This window comes from Cetorhinus maximus, chromosome 17 (assembly GCF_964194155.1).
Source record: "Cetorhinus maximus chromosome 17, sCetMax3.hap1.1, whole genome shotgun sequence".
NCBI lineage: Eukaryota > Metazoa > Chordata > Chondrichthyes > Lamniformes > Cetorhinidae > Cetorhinus > Cetorhinus maximus.
In genome coordinates, this window is record NC_135895.1 from 3233661 (window position 1) to 3255559 (window position 21899).

At 45.0% G+C, this 21899-nt stretch overlaps 1 protein-coding gene across 1 annotated transcript; it reads right to left on the reverse strand.

The window, feature by feature from the left end:
- Positions 1 to 702: 702 nt before the first annotated feature.
- On the reverse strand, positions 703 to 21745 carry fpgt (fucose-1-phosphate guanylyltransferase). Its single transcript, XM_078560650.1, is given in 5 exon segments — positions 703 to 3000; positions 3003 to 4007; positions 6059 to 6151; positions 17383 to 17550; positions 21677 to 21745. Coding segments are annotated over 5 exon segments (1716 nt in total). The 5' UTR covers positions 21744 to 21745; the 3' UTR covers positions 703 to 2617.
- Between the last annotated feature and the right edge of the window lie 154 nt (positions 21746 to 21899).

Consider the following 21899-nt stretch of genomic DNA (forward strand, 5'->3'; position numbering starts at 1 on the left):
TTTGAAGATAAAATTCATTATTGAATTCAAAGTCTTTTTCTGTTAAACCTAATTATAGTAACTGGATTATAGCTCCATCTGGTCTGTCAGGCTGGGGAAATGTATTAAAGATATTTCCAACAGCCAGCATACCTTCTGTCTGATTCTATATTTGTGTACAGACTTTCAATGTCCATTATGAATAGTATGGCACTGGGGTACAGTTAGTCAGTTAACCACCTCTGTAAAGTGGTATGTGCTTTTAATGTAATTGTGGTGCTAAGGTGTCCTAATCTATGTCTCATTAAAGCATGGATGATCAAGCAAGTAGGTGCTTTAGCATGGGCGGGGGGGGGAAATCACTGAAATGTGAAGTATATGTGAATTAAACCATTCATTATCTGATGGTTAGCTTGGTGCTACAGAATAAATATGTGTGTACATTCCCCTCATTGTTTAGTTAGACCTTTGGAAGTCAGTATCTTGATGTGTTTGTCAACATTCATTTTATACAGAAGTGTTGAGGGGAGAGAAAATTGAAATTGGCAGAACAAAACCAATGAATGCTGGAGAGTGCTAATGGTTTGCAATTAATTTTTAAAAGTGGCTACAGATGTGAGACTCATTCCCAATAAGTTACCTCGTGCCAAATAGTTAGAATTTTCATTTTGGAAATTAGTATGGGAGATTTATTTATAATAAATTAACAAAAATATCTTATTTGTAGATTCCAAGTTGAAAGTTTTAATAATACATATACATACAAACAGTCTTTTGTATTTATGCTGTTATGACACAGCTGATGGTAAATGCTGAGCTGCTCAAATCCCATGGGGAAACTTGAAACAACTGCCACAACTAATTTTCAATTCGTATAAATTTTGAGATGTGTGCCTTGAATTCAGTAGTAATAAGGCCACCAAGACTTATAGGTTTTTTATAAGACTAGATTAAACATTTATTAAGAGAAATGATTTTAAATACACACATAGATTGATTAGGGGATTTAGAAGATATCATTGTAGTAATTTGTAGATCTAAATTCCAGTTACACTTTTGTTAAGGCAACAGTAAGACACACAGATTTTAAAAGACGTAGGCATGATACCCTGAATAAGTCGACTTCCAAAAGAGTTTTCTTAACTTCAGTCCTTTGAAGACAACAACTTGAGGCATAGATGCTGAAGACTTTTCATACTTCTCAGATCTTAAAAATGTCTTCCCTTACACACAGCCCTTGCTCCTTCTTTAACCATATCTTCATCTTTGAATGCAAATACCCATTGTTTCACTATGTCTTTGGACTTTATCTCCCTGATAACAAAACCCTCTCATAGCACTAAGTTTTACCAATAATCTTTGGGAAAAATAAGCACACAGTTTCTAAACTTCACCTGGCTAGGTGACACATTTCACCCCTCCTTTGAAAACAATCTAGTCTGGTTTATTTCAAAATGCAAATGTTCCCTTGACAGCTATGTTTCTAAACTTCCCCATGTTTACTTAATTAACATTTCAAACGTAACCTCTCTTCTTAGATCAAAGCACCCAGCCTAATTCAATTAAGTCTTACACACATACACTGACACATCTCACTATTACTCTGTTTTACGATGCAATCCAATAACATTATGAGAATTATTATATCTTCTTGACAGGGCTATCTATCCAAAGAAGAAAACCCTAAAAATATTCAAAACAAATACAGAAGGTAATGTTACTTTGTTACTGCGAGAATGAAAAAGGAACTCCCGAAAACCAAAAGGTCAGCCCCGAAAATCATAAAGTGGCCCTCGAGAAAATCTCAAGAACAGTCCTTGACAGAAATTATTTTGACTCCTGTTCTCTCGTAACTGAAGTCCCTCATCACTGGTCCATTCGAATAAATCTCCTCTGCACCCTCTCCAAGGCATTGACATCCTTCCAAAAGTGTGGTGCCCAGAATTGGAAGCAATTCAACCAGAGGCTCAGCCAGTGATTTCTAAAGATTTAGTATGACCTCATTACTTTTGTACTCTATGCCTCTAATAATAAACCCAAGAATCCCATATGTTTTTTTTTAAAAGAGCCTTATTGGCTTATCCCACCATCTTGAAAGATTTCTGTACATCCATCCCCAGGCCTTCTGTCCCTTCAGCCCCTTTAAAACTGAACATTTACTTTTGTGTCATCTGAAAACTTTGAAATTATGCCCTGCATAACCAAGTTCAGGTACAGTGGGAAAGATGACTAGATATATAGAACACAGGCACAAGCCATCGGCCCAAATGGTCTAAGCTGGATTTTATACTCCACATAAGCCACCTCCCAGACTATCAGCAAATTTTCTATTTCTTCCACACCTATGAGTTTATCTAGCTTCCCTCTCAAATGCATCAATTTTATTCACCTCAACTACTCCTTGTGGTAGCAAGTTCCAGATTCTTATCACTCTGGCTAAAGACGTTTTTCCTGAATTCCCCATTGAATTTATATATTTATGGCCTGTCGTTTGAGTCCCCCAAAAATGGAAACATCTTTTCTACATCTACTAGTTCTGCATTCTTGGTATGATAGAAGTCAATATTTGTAACTTGCTGCTTATTTTGGGACACGATAAAAAGAAATCTCTATATAAATAAATTATAAGGCCTTCAATTTATTTTTTCCCAGCATGTCTTCTCTGGCTAATTTCTTCAGTGAGCTGCTTTCTAAAACTCAGCATGCTCATCACTTCTTTGCGTTGGAGTATTTCTTCAATGGAAAGCAATTGAACATCATCCGCCAACTGAAGGACAGATTTTCCCCGCAGGGCTTCAAACATCTCCAGGACCGCCGCCACTGAGTCTTCGGCCCTCACGTGTGGGGCAGGGAAGATCCTGGCATTCCACAGGCTGGGGCGGATTCTCCCACTGCCGGAGAAAAGGTGCTCGGAGATCTTCAGGCCCAGGCGCATGGTAGCCTCTCGGAAATCAATGCCCAGCAGCCGCAGCTCATGGATCTCCGACAGGGATGGGACTGTGCACTTGAGGTTGTCTCCCACAGCGAGTGCAGGAAGGTGTCAGGGGGTATGGTGGAATTCTCTCTTATGCAGCACCCGCTGACAATACTGTTGGTGCCCACACAGCTGCCAGGCCCCAGCCGGGAGTATTCAATTACGCTGCCAGGAGATATGTTGCACCTCAGTCCCACCAGGCTCTCGATGATGCATGGAGCCTGGCCATAACTCTCAAGGCAGAGCTGTCCAATTCCACTGGAGTCAGAGAGCATCCCAAGCTGCGCTCTCAGGGTCACATTTGCTGTCAAGTGGTGCAGATATTCCTGGGCGGTGCCCAGGTGATAGAATTTGGAATTGTTCAACATGGCCACATTAAGCGGCGTCCCTTGGAGACAGGAGAAGATCTTCTGTCGAACAGCCACCAGCTGCTCCTCCTCCTGGCTAACATTGGCTGTGTTTCTGGTGTAATCTGCTGTGGCACCAGGCCCCAATGCCTGGAGGAAATCACCGTATGCATCAATCTCACAACTGAGGGTGCCAATCTCTCCAAGGATTGCTAGTAACCGCTTGGCTGTTGGACGATTGAAGTAATAGACGCTATCCGTGTAGACAAAATTCACCTCCTTAGTGTTTTCACCACTCCCAGGTCCCTGGCCTGCCCTGCAGACTGCCCCCGACTCCTGCATCGCCTCCACACTGGGCTTGTGCAGGAAGCGGCAACAGGCTTTATACTCCAGCTCCTTCTGAATACCCTCCACCGGGCCTTGCTCCAGCACAAAGACGCCATGTGTGGTGCCAATGGATAAGGAGGAAGGATGAGCGAGGGCAGTGAAACCAGGCCTATCGAAGCATATGGCCTCAGTCTCACCTACGCTGTAGAGCTCAATGTCATCAGCACAGGTCACCAGGACCCCAGGCTTCATGTGGGTGGGGAAGTCAATGTACATCGCCAGCTTGAGCTCCAGCATTTGGTAAACAGGGTTGCCCAAAGGCAGAGCGGTAAAGATCTTCCCCAGTGCACTGGCACTTGGCAAACGTTGGCTGTAACCTCCTACAACAAAAAGGGAATCACATCATAGTGTGTGAACGCAAACATGTCCAGAACATGGACTGATTCACCAGAGTTAATTATTTTTTCAAATCTCTCCATGCCTATCTCTGTAACCTCCTCCAGCCCTACACCCCTCCCAGTCTCTGTAGCCTGCGCCAGCCTCTACACCTTTCCCAGTCTCTGTAGCCTGCGCCAGCCTCTACACCCCTCCCAGTCTCTGTAGCCTGCGCCAGCCTCTACACCTTTCCCAGTCTCTGTAGCCTGCGCCAGCCTCTACACCCCTCCCAGTCTCTGTAGCCTGCGCCAGCCTCTACACCTTTCCCAGTCTCTGTAGCCTGCGCCAGCCTCTACACCTTTCCCAGTCTCTGTAGCCTGCGCCAGCCTCTACACCTTTCCCAGTCTCTGTAGCCTGCGCCAGCCTCTACACCTTTCCCAGTCTCTGTAGCCTGCGCCAGCCTCTACACCTTTCCCAGTCTCTGTAGCCTGCGCCAGTCTCTACACCTTTCCCAGTCTCTGTAGCCTGCGCCAGCCTCTACACCTTTCCCAGTCTCTGTAGCCTGCGCCAGCCTCTACACCTTTCCCAGTCTCTGTAGCCTGCGCCAGCCTCTACACCTTTCCCAGTCTCTGTAGCCTGCGCCAGTCTCTACACCTTTCCCAGTCTCTGTAGCCTGCGCCAGTCTCTACACCTTTCCCAGTCTCTGTAGCCTGCGCCAGTCTCTACACCTTTCCCAGTCTCTGTAGCCTGCGCCAGCCTCTACACCTTTCCCAGTCTCTGTAGCCTGCGCCAGCCTCTACACCTTTCCCAGTCTCTGTAGCCTGCGCCAGCCTCTACACCTTTCCCAGTCTCTGTAGGCTCTTCCAGCTCCTAAACCCTCCATGATCTCTAAACTTATTTTGCACAATCCCAATAGTTATTGCTCCATCACTGGCAGCTATGCATTCAGCTGTCTGAATTCAAAGCTCTGGAATTCGCTCCCTCAACCTCTCTACCTTTCTCTTGACATTTAATACACTCCTTACCTCTTTGACCAAGCTTTTGGTCATCTGACCTATTACTTCAGGTGGTTTAGTGACAAATTTTGTATGATTTATGCATTTGTGACGTGCCTTGGGATGTTTTATTGTATTAAAAATGCTATGTAAATGCATGTTGCTGTTGCTTTTGAGAGTCAGTGGATCAGGATATTTCACTACTTTGAAGCATGTTTTCATTATTAGTGTAGTGATGAAATACGTTTGATATACCTATAAGTCACACTAATTCAGCCTTTGGGCTGTGAATGTGTTTCTTGAATAAAATACCATTATTATTATTATTATTATAGTGGTGGATTTCTAGTGGCTGGAGGGTGGCTAGCCAGAGGACAAAGATTTAAGGTAATTGCCAAAAGAACCAGGGAGGAGAACTGGATAAATACTTGAAGGGGAAACATTTGCAGGGCTATGAGAAATGAGCAAAGGCGCAGTGGGACTAATCGATGGTTCTTTCAAAGAGCCAGCACAGGATCAATAGGTCAAATGTTCTTCTTCTTGGACAATCATTTTTTAAAAAACCTTACATTTATATATCAGAAAGAACTCCTCTACTCTTCCTCCAGTAGCGCCATGGGAACTTTCACGTCAACAAGAAAAGCAGATGTAGCCTCAGATGTTAACCTCTCATCTGAAAGATGGCCCCTCTGAGTGCAGCACTCCATCTGTACAACCCTTCTGACAGTGCTGTGCTCCTTCAGTACTACCCCTGGGATGGTCGGGCAATTTCTCAGTACTACTCTAGGAGTGTCAGCTTGGAGTGTGGGCTCAAGTCTCTGAAGTGGGATTTGAACCCACAACGTTCTGCTTCAAAAGGTGTGGGTGCTACCCACTGAGTCAAGTTAAATAATTGGATATTCTTAAACTTCAGAACCACATGATCAACATCCAAGACACTACGTCCTCCTCTCTGGGAGACCACAGACATGGAGCTTGAACAGAGCTCAGCACTTCAGGGTATCGGTGCTTAATTCAAACAATTACCATTTTAACCCAGAGCAAAAGACTTCAGTATTTACCAGCATGAATTAAAAGAATAGTGAAGCTATCCAACTTGTCTTCATAGAGTTCCTCTAGTCGATGAAGAGCAAGGAGTGTAGATCCTCCGTTTCCTGGGCAAAAACACATAAAATGAACAACATTCCTTCAATCTTTTTATATATTCCAATCTCTGAGCCATTAATTCTCAAACATGACTTGCAGTCTTTGTTCACTCTGTAATGTTCCATTTGTTGCAAAGGGGAACGATTGGGCTGGACTTACAAACCTGCTCTCTGACTGGCCATCTCATTGTCAATCAAATTGTTTGAAAGAGCTATTCCATTCAGTCGGGCAGGTGGGTGATTGGCTGGTGAGAACTTCCCATTTACCTTATCTAAATTAGGAAATTTCAATTGGGGTAAGTGAGCATCAATTGAAATAATAAGAATATAAGATAAAGCTAGACTACAGGCATTAATTAAAAAGACAACAATTAATTACCTAACTAAAATACAACAGAGATGGCACGGCAGGTGAAGTGTTGCAGTTGCAGAATGTGGGTAAAGACGGTCACCAGTGTGATCCACGGCAAACATGTCTGCAATAAGTGTCAGCAGCTCAAGGAGCTTCAGATCAGAGTCAATGAGCTGAAGGCCGAGCTACATACACTAGATTCATCAGGGAGGGGAAAGTTACTTGGACACTGTTCCAAAAGGCAGTCACACCCCTTAAGCTTGGGTCATCTGATTTGGTCCAAGGACAGGGGCAGGACTGTTTGACTGTAAGTGAGGCAGGTATGGGCATCAAGGAGGTAGATATGGTATAGCCTTAGCCCTTGCAATTGTCTAACAGGTTCGAGGTTCTTGCAGCCTATTTGGACGAAAGCATACAGAGTAGACGATTAAACTGACCATGGCAAGAAGCCATTCAAGCAGAGGGAGTAAATAGAAATGTAGTGGCAGTGGGAGCAGTATAGTCAGGAGGACATAGACACAGTTTTCTGAAGCAGGCTGTGTTACCTGCCTGGTGTCAGGATTAGGGACATCTGGGCTGAACTGGAGATGAACTTGCAGTGGGAAGGGGAGGATCTAGTGGTCGTGGTTCACCAATGACACAGACAGGACTAGGAAAGAGGTTCTACATAACAGTAAAAGCACCTAGGAGCTAAATGAAAAAGCAGAGCTTCAAAAGGTAATAATCTCTGGATTATCACCTGAGCGATAGGCTAAATAAGATTAGAGAGTTAAATGTGTGGTTCAAAGATTGGTGTGGAAGAAATGGGTTTTGATTTGATGGAGCACAGGCACCAATGCTGGGTAAGTGGGAGGTGTACCGTTGGGACCAGTGTTTTGGCGAGTCATATAACTGGGACAGTAGAGAGAGCTTTAAACTAAATAGAGGGGGCAACAAATTACGTGAGGGAAGATGTGGTAAATTAAAAGGACCAGGCAAGAGAGCAAGGTAGCAATTGTTGTAAGCTGTTACGTGTAGTTTGGTAGGTCTCACAAAGAGGTTGTATAGTTTCAGTAAGTGTTTATTAGCTACCTGTATACAATATAAGGTCTAAGCTGGAAGCTGTCTCCATGCTTGCCTCTATACATAGAAACTAGGAGCAGGAGGTGGCCATTTGGCCCTTCGAGCCTGCTCCGCCATTATGATCATGGCTGATCATCCAACTCAATAGCCTGCTCCCGCTTTCTCCCCATATCCTTTGATCCCTTTCGCCCCAAAAATTCCAGTAGATTTGTCAAGCATGATTTCCCTTTCATAAAGGAACTCTGTCCAGTTCTGCCACTGTTTTCCACGTGCTCAGCTATTAAATCTTTTATAATGGACTCCAGAATTTTCCCCACTACCAAAGTCAGGCTGACTGGTCTATAATTCCGTGTTTTCTCTCTGCCTCCCTTTTTAAATAGTGGGGTTACATTAGTTACCCTCCAATCTGTAGGAACTGTTCCACAGACTATAGAATATGACCACCAATGCATCCACTATTTCTAGGGCCACTTCCTTAAGTACTCTGGGATGTAGATTATCAGGCCCCGCGGATTTATTGGCCTTCAATCCCATCAATTTCCCCAACACCATTTCCCTACTAATACTGATTTCTTTCAGTTCCTCTCTCTCACTAAACCCAGTGTTCCCCAACATATACACGTCTCTGTCCAGCACAAGACTGCCCTTGAGACATGGGTCGTATGTTCCTTTACATCAGTGTTGTACCCAGTCCCACATTAACCCTTTCTATGACAGACCCTTATACCACACCCCCCCCTCCAAGATTTATCCAACGTATTTACAATGCATTCCTGTTTACCCAAAATATTTACAGTATTTCTACTACCCCTTCTCCCCCCCCCTCAAGTCTCTGTGTTTAAAGGTTCCAGTGGCCTGGAGGCTTTATAATTCTTCCAGATCTTGCATTTACAACAGTTGGAGGAGTGCTAGATTCTGTTATGCTGAGTAAACCTTGATGAATAGGAGATTGTTTTGGGTGTGGTCATTCTGGTGTTTGCTCGACTCCTTCAATTTCTCTCCAACGTATAGTGGAAGGATCACATCGAGGGATGAGGAGAAGACTCCACCTGTTCCTCCTGACCGTACTACAGGAGCACTGACAAGGCATGACCGTGGCTGGTCATTCTCTCCAGACAATAACGCCTATTCTATCGAGGTCCTTAATCCAGAGTCTGTCATCTTTGTGTAAATGTGGCAGGCGTCTCAAGGTATCTTATCAACAGATGTCGGAGCTGGAGGTTGAGGCTCTTCTTGCCGCTGGTTCATTTCTTGGCTGTCTTCCACTCAAGGTGTCACGGTAACCATCTGAGTGCTTGACTGGTCTGACCAATGAGGAACTTCTGGTACCTGCAAAGAAAATGCACAAACTAGCTCGGCAAAGAGTGAAGACAATTCAGAGCTGAGGTCCCAGTCAACAGTATCTTTTCTTAAGCACTGCTGAAAAAAGACAAGCTCTTCATCTTGCACTCATCAGGACAATTTGCAAGAATACCAAATGTAAAGGGAACAACAATTTATACTTCATGAGAAGAGAGTGCTGATTGGTTGGCATGTGGACTCTGATTGGTAGAGGTGTTGCCATGGAGAATGCACCAGTTGATGGTAACCGACAGTTAACTGCTAAACTTTGTTTAGATTTGAACCAGGCAGGTCGACTCTGATTGGTCAAGGAATTGCCCTGGGGAATGAACCAGAGAATGGCTGTCACCTATTTTGTTTAGCTGAAACAGGCGTAACATGTGTACATGTTCTGTCTGTCTGCAAAGAACAGGGCCCTGTGCATAAATATATGTAGCTTCTAGAACGTGCAAGTGTGCCACACTGCAAGCCCGACTCACGATCTTAAATTGGTTGTCATCGTAATTCTTAGCACACTCAGGATTATTTAGCAAATGTTGTCCAACTGCGGAATCACATCTAATGTTGGATACTGTGGTTTGAGTTTTGCAAGGACGAGCTGGTTAAGTACGATCTGTACCTTGCGTATTGCAAACAGCCGAAGGCATGTGCTGTTTGACACATTCCACCAGTCTTTGGGACGTACAGCCTACATACCTAGCATCACACTGGCACTGGAATTCAGGAAGTGGTTTGGTAATGCAATTAACGATACCACCAACACATGGTAAATCTCTCTGACAATGTTCTCTCGAAAAACAAGGAGCTTGTTCTAATGCATGGTTTCAATTTTGGTGTGCCTTCTTCCCACATCAAACGAGAAGAGTTATTTGCCAAGTTCAAACTCCTCTACTCCCAGCTATCCATAAGACCATAAGACATAGGAGCAGAAATTAGGCCATTCGGCCCATCGGGTCTGCTCCGCCATTCAAGCATGGCTGATAAGTTTCTCAACCCCATTCTCCCACCTTCTCCCCGTAACCTTTGATCCCCTTACCAATCAAGAGCCTATCTATCTCGCTCTTAAATACACTCAATGATCTGGCCTCCACAGCCTTCTGTGGCAATGAATTCCATAGATTCACCACTCTCTGGCTAAAGAAGTTTCTCCTCATCTCTGTTCTAAAAGGTCTTCCCTTTACTCTGAGGCTGTGCCCTCGGGTCATAGTCTCTCCTACTAATGGAAACATCTTCCCCACATCTACTCTATCCAGGCCTTTCAGTATTCTGTAAGTTTCAATCAGATACCCCCTCATCCTTCTAAACTCCATCGAGTATAGACCCAGAGTCCTCAAACATTCCTCATGTGTTAAGCCTTTCATTCCTGGGATCATTCTCGTGAACCTCCTCTGGACCCTCTCCAGGGCCAGCACATCCTTCCTGAGATACAGGGCCCAAAATTGCTCACAATATTCTAAATGTGGTCTGACCAGAGCCTTATAAAACCTCAGCAGCACATCCCTGCTTTTATATTCTAGTCCTCTCAAAATAAATGCCAACATTGCATTTGCCTTCCTAACTACCGTGTCAACCTACAAGTTAACTTTAAGAGAATCCTGGACTAGGACTCCCAAGTCCCTTTGCACTCCAGATTTCTGAATTCTCTCCCCATTTAGAAAATAGTCCATGCCTCTATTCTTCCTACCAAAGTGCATGACCTCACACTTCCCCACATTGTATTCCATCTACCACTTCTTTGCACATTCTCCTAACCTGTCCAAATCCTTCTGCAGCCTCCCCACCTCCTCAATACTACCTGTCCCTCCACCTATCTTTGTATCATCTGCAAACTTAGCCAGGATGCCCTCAGTTCCTTCATCTAGATCATTAATGTATAAAGTGAAAAGTTGTGGTCCCAACACTGACCCCTGCAGAACTCCACTAGTCACCGGCCGCCATCCTGAGAAGGACCCCCTTATCCCCACTCTCTGCCTCCTGCCAGACAGCCAATCTTCTATCCATGCTAGTACCTTGCCTCTAACACCATGGGCTCTTATCTTACTGAGCAGCCTCCTGTGCGGCACCTTGTCAAAGGCCTTCTGGAAGTCCAAGTCGATAACATCCATTGGCTCTCCTTTGTCTAACCTACTCGTTACCTCCTCAAAGAATTCTAACAGATTTGTCAGGCATGACCTCCCATCACAAACCTGCAACCACTGAAGATGCTTGTTATGATCCCCAGCTGAGATTACCCTTGGACAAGCCTGAGCCCAGGGTGGAACCCAGCCTGATAGATCCTAACTTTTATTTGTTTGTGTAGATACATGGAGTGTAGAGTCACAGGAGTCAGCTGATGAGCTTTTAACCAAAGAATAAAACATTTATTCAACAAGAAAATATGAACTATATTACAGTACTCTTTCACGCACAACTATACCTTTACAGATGTATACAAATTTGTAAAAATAACACAAGTTACAAAAGTTATCTTATACTTTACTATACACAGTAAGTACTCAGTCCATGTAAACCTGTGGCACCCTATCGTCAGGCACACCACATTCTGGCCTCAACTGACAGACGCCAGATCAAACAGATGCTATGGATCTCTCCTCAACTCCCCTCCCCAGTCACTTGTCACATTGTAAGCCAACCAGTCTCAATGAAGTCTGTCCTTCCCATAAGGATTTCCAATCTCCACGCTCCAAGATCTCACCTTGGAATCTTCTCCCAAACTGACGCTTTCTCACAGACGCCTTCCACAAGGGTTCATCTCCAGGGTTTCAAACTCTTCTTCTGATGTTCCTCTTCCCTGGGTCACCACATGCACTCAAGCTGTCTTCCATGAACTCTCTCTCACCAACTCAGCCTTAACACTACACCACTCTTTCACATGCCCATGGCAAAGAATTACAGACCTTCAGTTATCTCTTTGAACCTTCTTGCAAGCTGTTCTCACTTTAAATGTGAAACCTGTAGCCTTTCTCTCTGCCCCTCACTCTTCACTTGACTTAACAGCACCTTTTCCTAGGATCCTGTCCTTCCTTTCGCTACAAGGTCTCATTTGGACATTCCTCTCTTCTCCTCTCCTGGATTTTTGGGTTTTTTCCTCGCTTGGGACTTTTTTGTTCTTTTGGGAAATGTGCCTCTCTCCCAGAGTCCAGTCTCTGGGGTCCTGGCTTCAACTGAACTTAAAACTGCTGTTTCTTTAGTTCTGTGTGTATGTCTGTGGGAGGAAGCTGCCTATCTGCCCCCCCTGTGGCTAGGCAATAGCATTATTCTTTTTACTCTTGTAAAGTGAATGCCTTAACGTAGATTGGAGGCTCATCTGGGATTTTGGAATATGGATGGGTAACTGGACATGGATTAATAGTAATTGGTAAAGGATAAAAGGACAGATTTCAGGTGTCTTATACATTAGTCTTCATACCATTTTGGTTTACAAGAGCTGGCTAAAGTGAACTGGCAAATTAGATCAAGGGATAGGTCAATAGAAATGCCGATATTTAAGGGTATATTTTATAACGCTCAGCAAGGATACATTCCAGTGAGAAAGAAAGACTCTAGGGGAGAATCCGTGACTAACTAAATAAGTTGATGATAGTGTCAAATTGGAAAAAAAAGCATACAATCTTGCGAAGGTTAGTGTTAGATCAGAAGATTGGACCGAGTTTAAAAACCAGCAAAGAATGACTAAAAAAGTAAGAGAGGGGCAAATTTGAGTACAAGAGAAAGTTAGCTAGAAATATAAGAAAGACAGTTTGAGTTTCTAAAAGTATTTAAAAAGGAAAAGTGTAAATATTGTGAGAATAGGTCCTCTCAAGTGTAATTCTGGGGAATTAATAATGAAAGAATAAGGAAATGACGAAGCACTGAACAGATATTTTGTATCTGTCTTCACTGTAGAAGAAACAAATAACATCCCAGAAATACTTATAAATCAAGAGGTGAAAGAGAGGGGGGAACTTAAAACAATCACAATCACCAGGAAAAGGGTACTGAGAAAATTATTGGAACTAAAGGCTGACAAGTCCCCAGGACCTATGGACTGCATCCTAGGGTACTAAAAGAAGTGCCAAAGGGCCTTTTTCTGTGCTGTAGACCTTTATGACTCTAATTAGATTGGGTGAAATTCCCTAGATTCTGGAAAGGTTCCATCAGATTGGAAAATAGTGAATGTACCTTCTCTATTCAAGAAAAGGAAGGAGACAGAAAGCAAGAAACTACAGGCCAGTTACCCTAACATCTATCAGAGGGAAAATTCTAGAATACATTATTAAGGAGGTTAAAGCAGAGCAGTTAGAAAATCTTAATGCAATTAGGCAGAGTCAACATCGCTTTATGAAAGGGAAATCATGTTTGAATAATTTATTCGATTTCTTTGAGGTAGTAACAAGCAACATGGATAAAGGGGAACCTGTAGATGTAGTGTACTTGGATTTCCAAAAGGTGTTTGATAAGGTGCCACATCAAAGGTTACTACACAAAGTAACAGTTCATGGTGTAGAAGGTAATATATTATAATGGACAGAAGATTGTTAGCGAACTGGAAGCAGAGAGTCGGGATAAATGAGTCATTTTTGGGTTGGCAACTATAGCCAGAGGAGTGCCACAGGGATCAACTATTTGCGATCTATATCAATAACTTGAATGAAGGGATGGTTGCAAAATTTGCTGATAACACAAAGATAGGTAGAAAAGTAAATTGGGAAGAGGACATAAGGAGTCTGAAAAAGAATATAGATAGGCAAAGTGAATGGGCAAAAATTTGGCAGATGGCGTATAATGTGGGGAAAACGTGAAATTGTCCACTTTGGAAGGAAGAATAGAAAAGCAGAATGTTGTTAAAATGGAGAAAGATTGCAGAACTCTGCAGAACAGAGGGATCAGGGTGGCCTGGTTCATGAATCACAAAAAGTTATTATGCAGATACAGCAAATGAAGACAATGGAATGTTGGCATTTATTGCAAGAGGAAGGGAATATAAAAGTAGGGAAGTTTTACTGTAGTTGTGCAGGGCCTTGGTGAGACCACGCCTGGAGTACTGTAGACAGAGGCATAGTGGTATTGTCACTGGACTGGTAATTCAGAGACCCAGGGTAATCTAACCATCTAAGAATATAATAATCGCCCTTTGACATTCAAAGGTATTACCATCACTGAATCCCCCATTATCAACATTCTGTGGGGTTACCATTTAACCAAAAACTGAACTGGACTAGCCATATAAATACTGTGGCTGCAACAGCAGGTCAGAGGCTAGGAATCCTGTGGAGAGTAACTCACTTCCAGACTCCCCAAAGCCTATCCACCATCTACCAGGCACAAGTCAGGAGTTTGATGGAATACTCCCCACTTGCCTGGATGAGTGCAGCTCCATCAGCACAAGAAGATCAACACTATCCAGGACCAAGCAGCCCGTTTAATTTGCACCCCATCCATAAACATTCACTCCCTCCACCACCAACGCACAGTGGCAGCAGTGTGTATTGTCTACAAGATGCACTGCAGGAACTCACCAAGGCTCTTTAGGCAGCACCTTCCAAACATCGACTCAAGCCCCCGTGAAGTCTCATGGAATCATGTCAAACATGGACAAGGAAACCTCCTGCTGATTACCACATACTGCCCTCCATCAGCTGATGAATCAGTACACCTCCACGTTGAATGCCACTTGGAGAAAGCACTGAGGGTGACAATGGCGCAGAATATACTCTGGGTGAGGGACTTCAATGACCATCACCAAGAGTGACTCGGTGGCACCATCACAGACTGAACTGTCTGAGTCCTAAAGGACAAAACTACTAGACTGGGCCTGCAGTGAGGGGATCAACAGGAGGGAAAAACATACCTGACCGCATCCTCACCAACCTGCCTGCCGCAAATGCATCTGTCCATGACAGTATCGGTAGGAATGACCACTATGCAGTCCTTATGGAGACGACGTTCTATCTTCACATTGAGGATACCCTCCATTGTGTTGTGTGACACTACCACCGTGCTAAATGGGAAAGATTTTGAACAGATCTAGCAACTCAAGACTGGGTATCCATGAGGCACTGTGGGCCATCAGCAGCAGCAGAATTGTACTCAACCACATTTTGTAAACTCATGGCCTAGCAAATCCCCCACTCTACCATTACCATCAAACCAAGGGATCAATCCTGGTTCATTGAAGAGTGCGGGAGGGCATACCAGGAGCAGCACCAGGCATATCTAAAAATGAGGTATCAACCTGGTGAATCTACAACACAGGACTACTTGTGTGCAAAACAGCATAAGCAGATAGACCTACGCAATCCCACAACCAACAGATCAGATCTAAGATAAAAAGCAAAAAACTGCGGATGCTGGAAATCCGAAACAAAAACAAAAATACCTGGAAAAGCTCAGCAGGTCTGACAGCATCTGCGGAGAGTAATACAGTTAACGTTTCGAGTCCGTAAGACTCTTTGCTCCGCAGTCCTGCAACATTCAGCCATGAATGGTGGTGGACAATTAAATAACTCACTGGAGGAAGGAAGATCCACAAATATCCCCATCCTCAATGGTGGGGTAGCCCAGCACATCAGTGCAAAAGACAAGGCTGATGCATTTGTTACAATCTTCGGCCAGAAGTGCCGAGTGGATGATCCATCTCAGCCTCTTCCGGAGGTCCTCAGTATCACAGATGCCAGTCTTCAGCCAATTCGATTCACTCCACGTCATATCAAGAAACGGCTGAAGGCACTGGATACTGCAAAGACTATGGGCCCTGACAATATTCCGGCAATAGTACTGAAAACTTGTGATCCAGAACTTGCCGTGCCCCTAGCCAAATTGTTCCAGTACAGCTACAACACTGGCATCTATCCAGCAGTGTGTAAAATTGCCCAGGTATGTCCTGTACACAAAAAGCAGGACAAATCCAACCTGGCAAACTGTCGCCTCATCAGTCTACTCTCAGTCGTCAATTAAGTGAAGGAAGGGGTCATCATCAGTGCTATCAAGTGGCACTTGCTTAGCAATAGTCTGCTCACTGATGCCCAGTTTGGGATCCGCAAGGGTCACTCAGCTTCTGACCTCATTATAGCCCAGGTTCAAACATGGAAAAAGAGCCAAACTCGAGGTGAGGGGAGAGTGTCTGCCCTTGACATCAAGGCCACATTTGACCGAGTGTGGCATCAAGGAGCCCTAGCAAAACTGGAGTCAATGGGAATCAGGGGGGAACTTTCCGCTGGTTGAAGTCTACACCTAGCACAAAGGAAGATGGTTGTGGTTGTTGGAGGTCAATCATCTCTGTTCCAGGATATCACTACAGGAGTTCCTCAGGTAGTGTTCTAGGCCCAACTTTCTTCAGCTGCTTCATCAATGACCTTCTTTCCATCATAAGGTCAGAAGTGGGAATGTTCACTGATGATTGCACAACGTTCAGGACCATTCGCCAAGGTTCCTTCAACAGCACCTTCCAAACCCACAACCACTGCCATCTAGAAGGACAAGGGCAGCAGACAGACGGGAATACCATGACCTGGAAATTCCCCACCAAATCACTCACCATCCTGACTTGGAAATATATCGCCGTTCCTTCACTGTTGCTAGGCCCAAATCTTGGAACTCTCTCCCTAACAGCACTGTGGGTGTACCTACACCACATGGACTACAGCTGTTCAAGAAGGCAGCTCACCACCACCTTCTTAAGGGCAACTAGGGATGGGCAATAAATGCTGGCCCAGCCAGCGAAGTCCACATCTCATGAATGAATAAAAAAAAAACCCTCCCTACACCTCTCTGTCTCTCTTACCTCGCTTTCCTCATTTAAGACGCACCTTAAAACCAACCTCTTTGGCCAAGCTTTTAATCACCTGTCCCAGTATCTTATGTGGCTCGCTTCATACTTTGCTTTATAAAACTCCTGTGCAGCACCTTGTAATGTTTCATCATATTAAAGGGATGTACAAATAAATATAAGTTATTGTTCCTGCTCCTTTAGATTAGACCAAAACTAGGAGCCATAAATATGATCATGAATAATAAATCCAATAGGGGATTCAGGAGAAACTTCTTCACCCAGGGAGTGGTGAGAATATGAAACTTGCTACCACAGGGAGTGGCTGAAGTGAATAGTATAGATACATTTAAGGGGGAGATGGATAAACACATCAGGGAGAAAGGAATAGAAGGATCTGCTGATAGGATGAGATGAAGGGGGGTGGGAGGAAGCTCCTGTGGACTGTAAACACCAGTATGGACCAGTTGAGCCGAATGGCCTGTTTCTGTCCTGTAAATATTATGTAATTCTATACTCTATATGGGAGAACAACCCCAGCCCCTCCTGAATCTCCATATTAATTGAAGTCCCTCATCCCTGGTCCCATTCTAGTAAATCTCCTCTGCATCCTTGACATCTGTTCAAAGGTGTAGTGCCCAGAATTGGACACAATACTCCAGCTGAGGCTGTAGTAGTGATTAGTGATGGTTTAGCAACTTTCTAGTTAATCATTTTGTCCATGGCAGAATCTCTTACCAATTTTCGGCCCCATTGGATCAGCAAACACATGATACCGCACGTTGAGAGGAAGCTCATTCTCCTCCAGCTTGCTGCTGATCTGCTGCTCAAATACCAGCTCTTGTCTTTCATCAGCAGCTGTAATGACCACAACGTCCCAGAACTCACCAGGCGTCACTTCCTTTCCTGAGCAAAAAGATGAAAAAAAATTGTAAGAGGAAGCGGACAAAGAGCAGTGATTCATCAGTGGACTGTCGATGGCCAGGAGACAAACACATCAGCGACCAGGAAAGTGAACCAAATTCCCTCCCTCACACAAGAACAAAAGGATTAGGAGGAATAGGCCATTTGGCCCCTCAAGCCTCCTCCGCCATTCGATAATATCAAGGCTAATCAGATTCTGGACTCAACTCCACTTCCCTGCCTGCCCTCCATAACCCTTGACTCCTTTGTCTATCAAAAACCTGTCTAACTCAGCCTTGAATAAATTCAATGACCCAGCTTCCACTGCTCTCTGCGGAAGAGAATTCACAGATGAACAACCCTCAGAGAAAAAAATTATTTCTCATCTCAATCTTAAATGGTAGAGCCCTAATTTTTAAAATGTGTCCACTGGTTCTAGATTCCCCACAAGAGGAAACATTCTCCCGATATCCACCATATCAAATCTCCTCAGGGTCTTATATGTTTTAATACGATCGCCTCTCATTCTTCCAAACTCCAATGCAGGTATATCCTTTTGTGAGCAAAATTCTGGTTCTTAGAATAAAAGGGAAAGCAGGCACTTGGATAAGAAATTGGCTTGAGTGACAGGAAACAGAGAGTCGTGATAAATGGTTGTTTTTCAGATTTGAGGAAGGTTTGTAGTGGAGTTCCTCAGGGGTCAGTGTTGGGACCCCTGCTCTTCCTATATATATATATATAGACTGTGGTGTGCAGGCCATGATTTCAAAGTTTGCAGATGATATGAAGATTGGAAATGTTGTCAAATGTGATGGGGTAGTCTTGAACTTCAAAAGGACATAGACATGTTGGTGGATTGGGCAGACAAGTGGCAGATGAAGTTCAATGCAGAGAAGTGTGAGGTGATTCACTTTGGCAGGAAAGGTATGGTGAGACTGTGTAAAATAAAGGTAGAGCCTCTAAAGGAGGTGCAGGAACAGAGGGACCTTAGTGTATACATACATAAGTCATTGAAGATGGCAGGGCATGTTGAGAGAGCAATTAATAAAGCATATAGTATCTTAGGCTTTATTAACAGGGGCATTGAGTACAAGAGTAAGGAATTGTATAAGACACTAGTTAAGCCTCATCTGGAGTACTGTGCCCAGTTCTGGGTGCCATGCTTGAGGAAGGACATGAAGGCAATGGTGGGAATACAGAGGAGATTCACAAGAATGGTTCCCGGGATGAAGAACTGTAACTATGAGGATAGATTGTAGAGGTTGGGACTGTTTTCTTTGTAGAAGAGAAGGCTGGGAGAAGGCTTGATAGAGGTGTTCAAAATCCTGAGGGGTATGGACAGAGTAAATAGTGAGAAACTGTTCCCATTCAAAAGAACATCAAGCACGAGGGGGCACAGATTCAAAATAATTGGCAAAAGGGGTAAATGTGATGTGAGGGAAATTTTTTGCACCCAGAGGGTAGTTGGAGTCTGGAAGAAACTTCCTGAAAGGGTGGTGGAGGCAGGTTTGATCGAGGTATTCAAAAGGGAATTGGATTGCTACCCGAAAAGAGAAAATGCGCAATGTTATAGGGATAAGGCAGGGGAGTGGGACTAGGTGGAATGCTCTTTCAGAGAATCAGTGCAGACTCGATAGGCTGAATGGCCTCCTTTTGCATTGTAAAGATACTGTGATACTTTCCTAAATAAGGAGGCCAAAACTGTACACAGTACTCCAGCTAACACAAAAACAGAATTACCTGGAAAAACTCAGCAGGTCTGGCAGCATCGGCGGAGAAGAAATCAGTTAACGTTTCGAGCCTTCATGGCCCTTCGGCAGTTCTGTCGAAGGGCCATGAAGGCTTGAAACGTTAACTGATTTCTTCTCCGCCGATGCTGCCAGACCTGCTGAGTTTTTCCAGGTAATTCTGTTTTTGTTTTGGATTTCCAGCATCCGCAGTAGCTTTTTGTTTTTATCACAGTACTCCAGCTGCTGTCTCACTAAGGCCCTGTACAGCTGTAGCAACGCTTCTCTACTTTTATTCTCAGTTCCCCTTGCAATAAACACCAACATTCCATTTGTCTTCCTAATCACTTGCTGTGCCTGCATGCTAACTTTTTGTGATTCATGTACCAAGACACCCAGATCCCTCTGCAGTCGTGTTCTGCAGTCTCTAATTTAAATAGTGTTTTTTTATTCTTCCTGCCAAAGCAGACAAGTTCACATTTTCCCACATTATACTCCATTTGCCAAATTTTTGCCCACTCACGAAACCTTTCTAAATCCATTTGTAGACCCTTTATGCCTTGACAACTTACTTTCCTACCTTTTATTTTGATCATTAGCAAATTCAGCAACCATGCATCGGTCCCTTCATCCAAATCATTGATATAGATTGCAAATGGTTGAGGCATTCCACTTCCACTAGGACTTATTTACTCTACTCTCTGCTGCCTGTAAGCTAATCAATCCTCTACCCATGCTAAAATGCCCAACACCATGAAGTCTTATTTTGTGCAGTCATCTTTAATTTGCAACGAATCAAATGCTTTTTCGAAATCTAACTACACCACATCTGTAGATTCCCCTTTGGCCACCTTGCTTATTGTTTCCTCAAAGAACATTAGTAAATTATTCAAACATGATTTCCCTTTCATAAAACCACGTTGGCGCTGCCTGATTGGATTGAGATCTTCTAAATGTCTTATTTCCTCAATAACGAATTTTAGCATCTTCCCCATGAAAGAAATTAATTGGTCTATGGTTTCCTGCTATTTGTCTCCCTTCTTTCTTGAGGGGAGTGACTGCCCTTGACATCAAGGCACCATTTGACCGAGTGTGGCATCAAGGCGCCCTAGCAAAACTGGAGTCAATGGGAATCAGGGGAAAACTCTTCACTGGTTGCAGTCATGCCTAGCACAAAGGAAGATGGTTGTTGGAGGTCAGTCATCTCAGCTCCAGGACATCACTGCAGGAGTTCATCTGGGTCATGTCCTCAGCCCAACCATCTTCAGCTGCTTCATCAGTGACCTTCCTTCCATCATAGGGTCAGAAGTGGGGATGTTCACCGGTGATTGCACAACGTTCAGCACCATTTGTGACTCCTCAGATACTGAAGCAGTCCATGTCCAAATGCAGCAAGACCTGGACAATATCTAGGTTTGGGCTGACAAGAGGCAAGTAACATTCATGGCACACAAGTGCCAGGCAATGACCACCTCCAAAAAGAGAGAATCTAACCATCGCCCCTTGATGTTCAATGGCATTACCATCACTGAATCCCCAACCATAAACATACTGGAGGTCACTATTGAGAAACTGAATTGGACTGAATGGGGTGGTGGGTGGGGTTGATGGGGTGGGGGGGGTTGATGGGGTTGGGAGTAGTTGATGGGGTTGGTTGATGGGGTGGAGGGTGGAGAGTGGTTGATGGGGTGGGGGGGGTTGATGGGGTAGGGGTGGGGGGGGTTGATGGGGTAGGGGTGGGGGGGGTTGATGGGGTAGGGGTGGGGGGGGTTGATGGGGTAGGGGTGGGGTGGGGGGGGTTGATGGGGTAGGGGTGGGGTGGGGGGGGTTGATGGGGTAGGGGTGGGGGGGGTTGATGGGGTAAGGGTGGGGGGGGTTGATGGGGTAGGGGTGGGGTGGGGGGGGTTGATGGGGTAGGGGTGGGGTGGGGGGGTTGATGGGGTAGGGGTGGGGTGGGGGGGGTTGATGGGGTAGGGGTGGGGTGGGTGGGGTGGGGTGGGGTTGATGGGGTAGGGGTGGGGTGGGTTGACGGGGTAGGGGTGGGGTGGGGGGGGTTGACGGGGTAGGGGTGGGGTGGGGGGGGTTGACGGGGTAGGGGTGGGGTGGGGGGGGTTGACGGGGTAGGGGTGGGGTGGGGGGGGTTGACGGGGTAGGGGTGGGGTGGGGGGGGTTGACGGGGTAGGGGTGGGGTGGGGGGGGTTGACGGGGTAGGGGTGGGGTGGGGGGGGTTGATGGGGTAGGGGTGGGGTGGGGGGGGTTGATGGGGTGGGGGGGGGTTGATGGGGTAGGGGGGGTTGATGGGGTAGGGGTGGGGGGGTTGATGGGGTAGGGGTGGGGTGGGGGGGGTGGGGGTGATGGGGTAGGGGGGGGGCGAGGATTGTGAATCGTTTCCCCGCCCCCACCTCGAAGCTTCTGGAAATCTCTCAGCCGCCTCCGACTCGCGCTCTTCACTTTCTCCGCGTCATCCATTGTCCCGGGGTCAGAAGTCAGCGCTGGCGGCAGGTACCATCTACTCCAAGGATGGGGGGGCGAAATCATCGATATTATTATAATGGAAATGCCTGAGAATAGATTAGACAGCCGTCTTGAAGCACAATTTTAAATTTGATAGTATCTGGTGTGCCT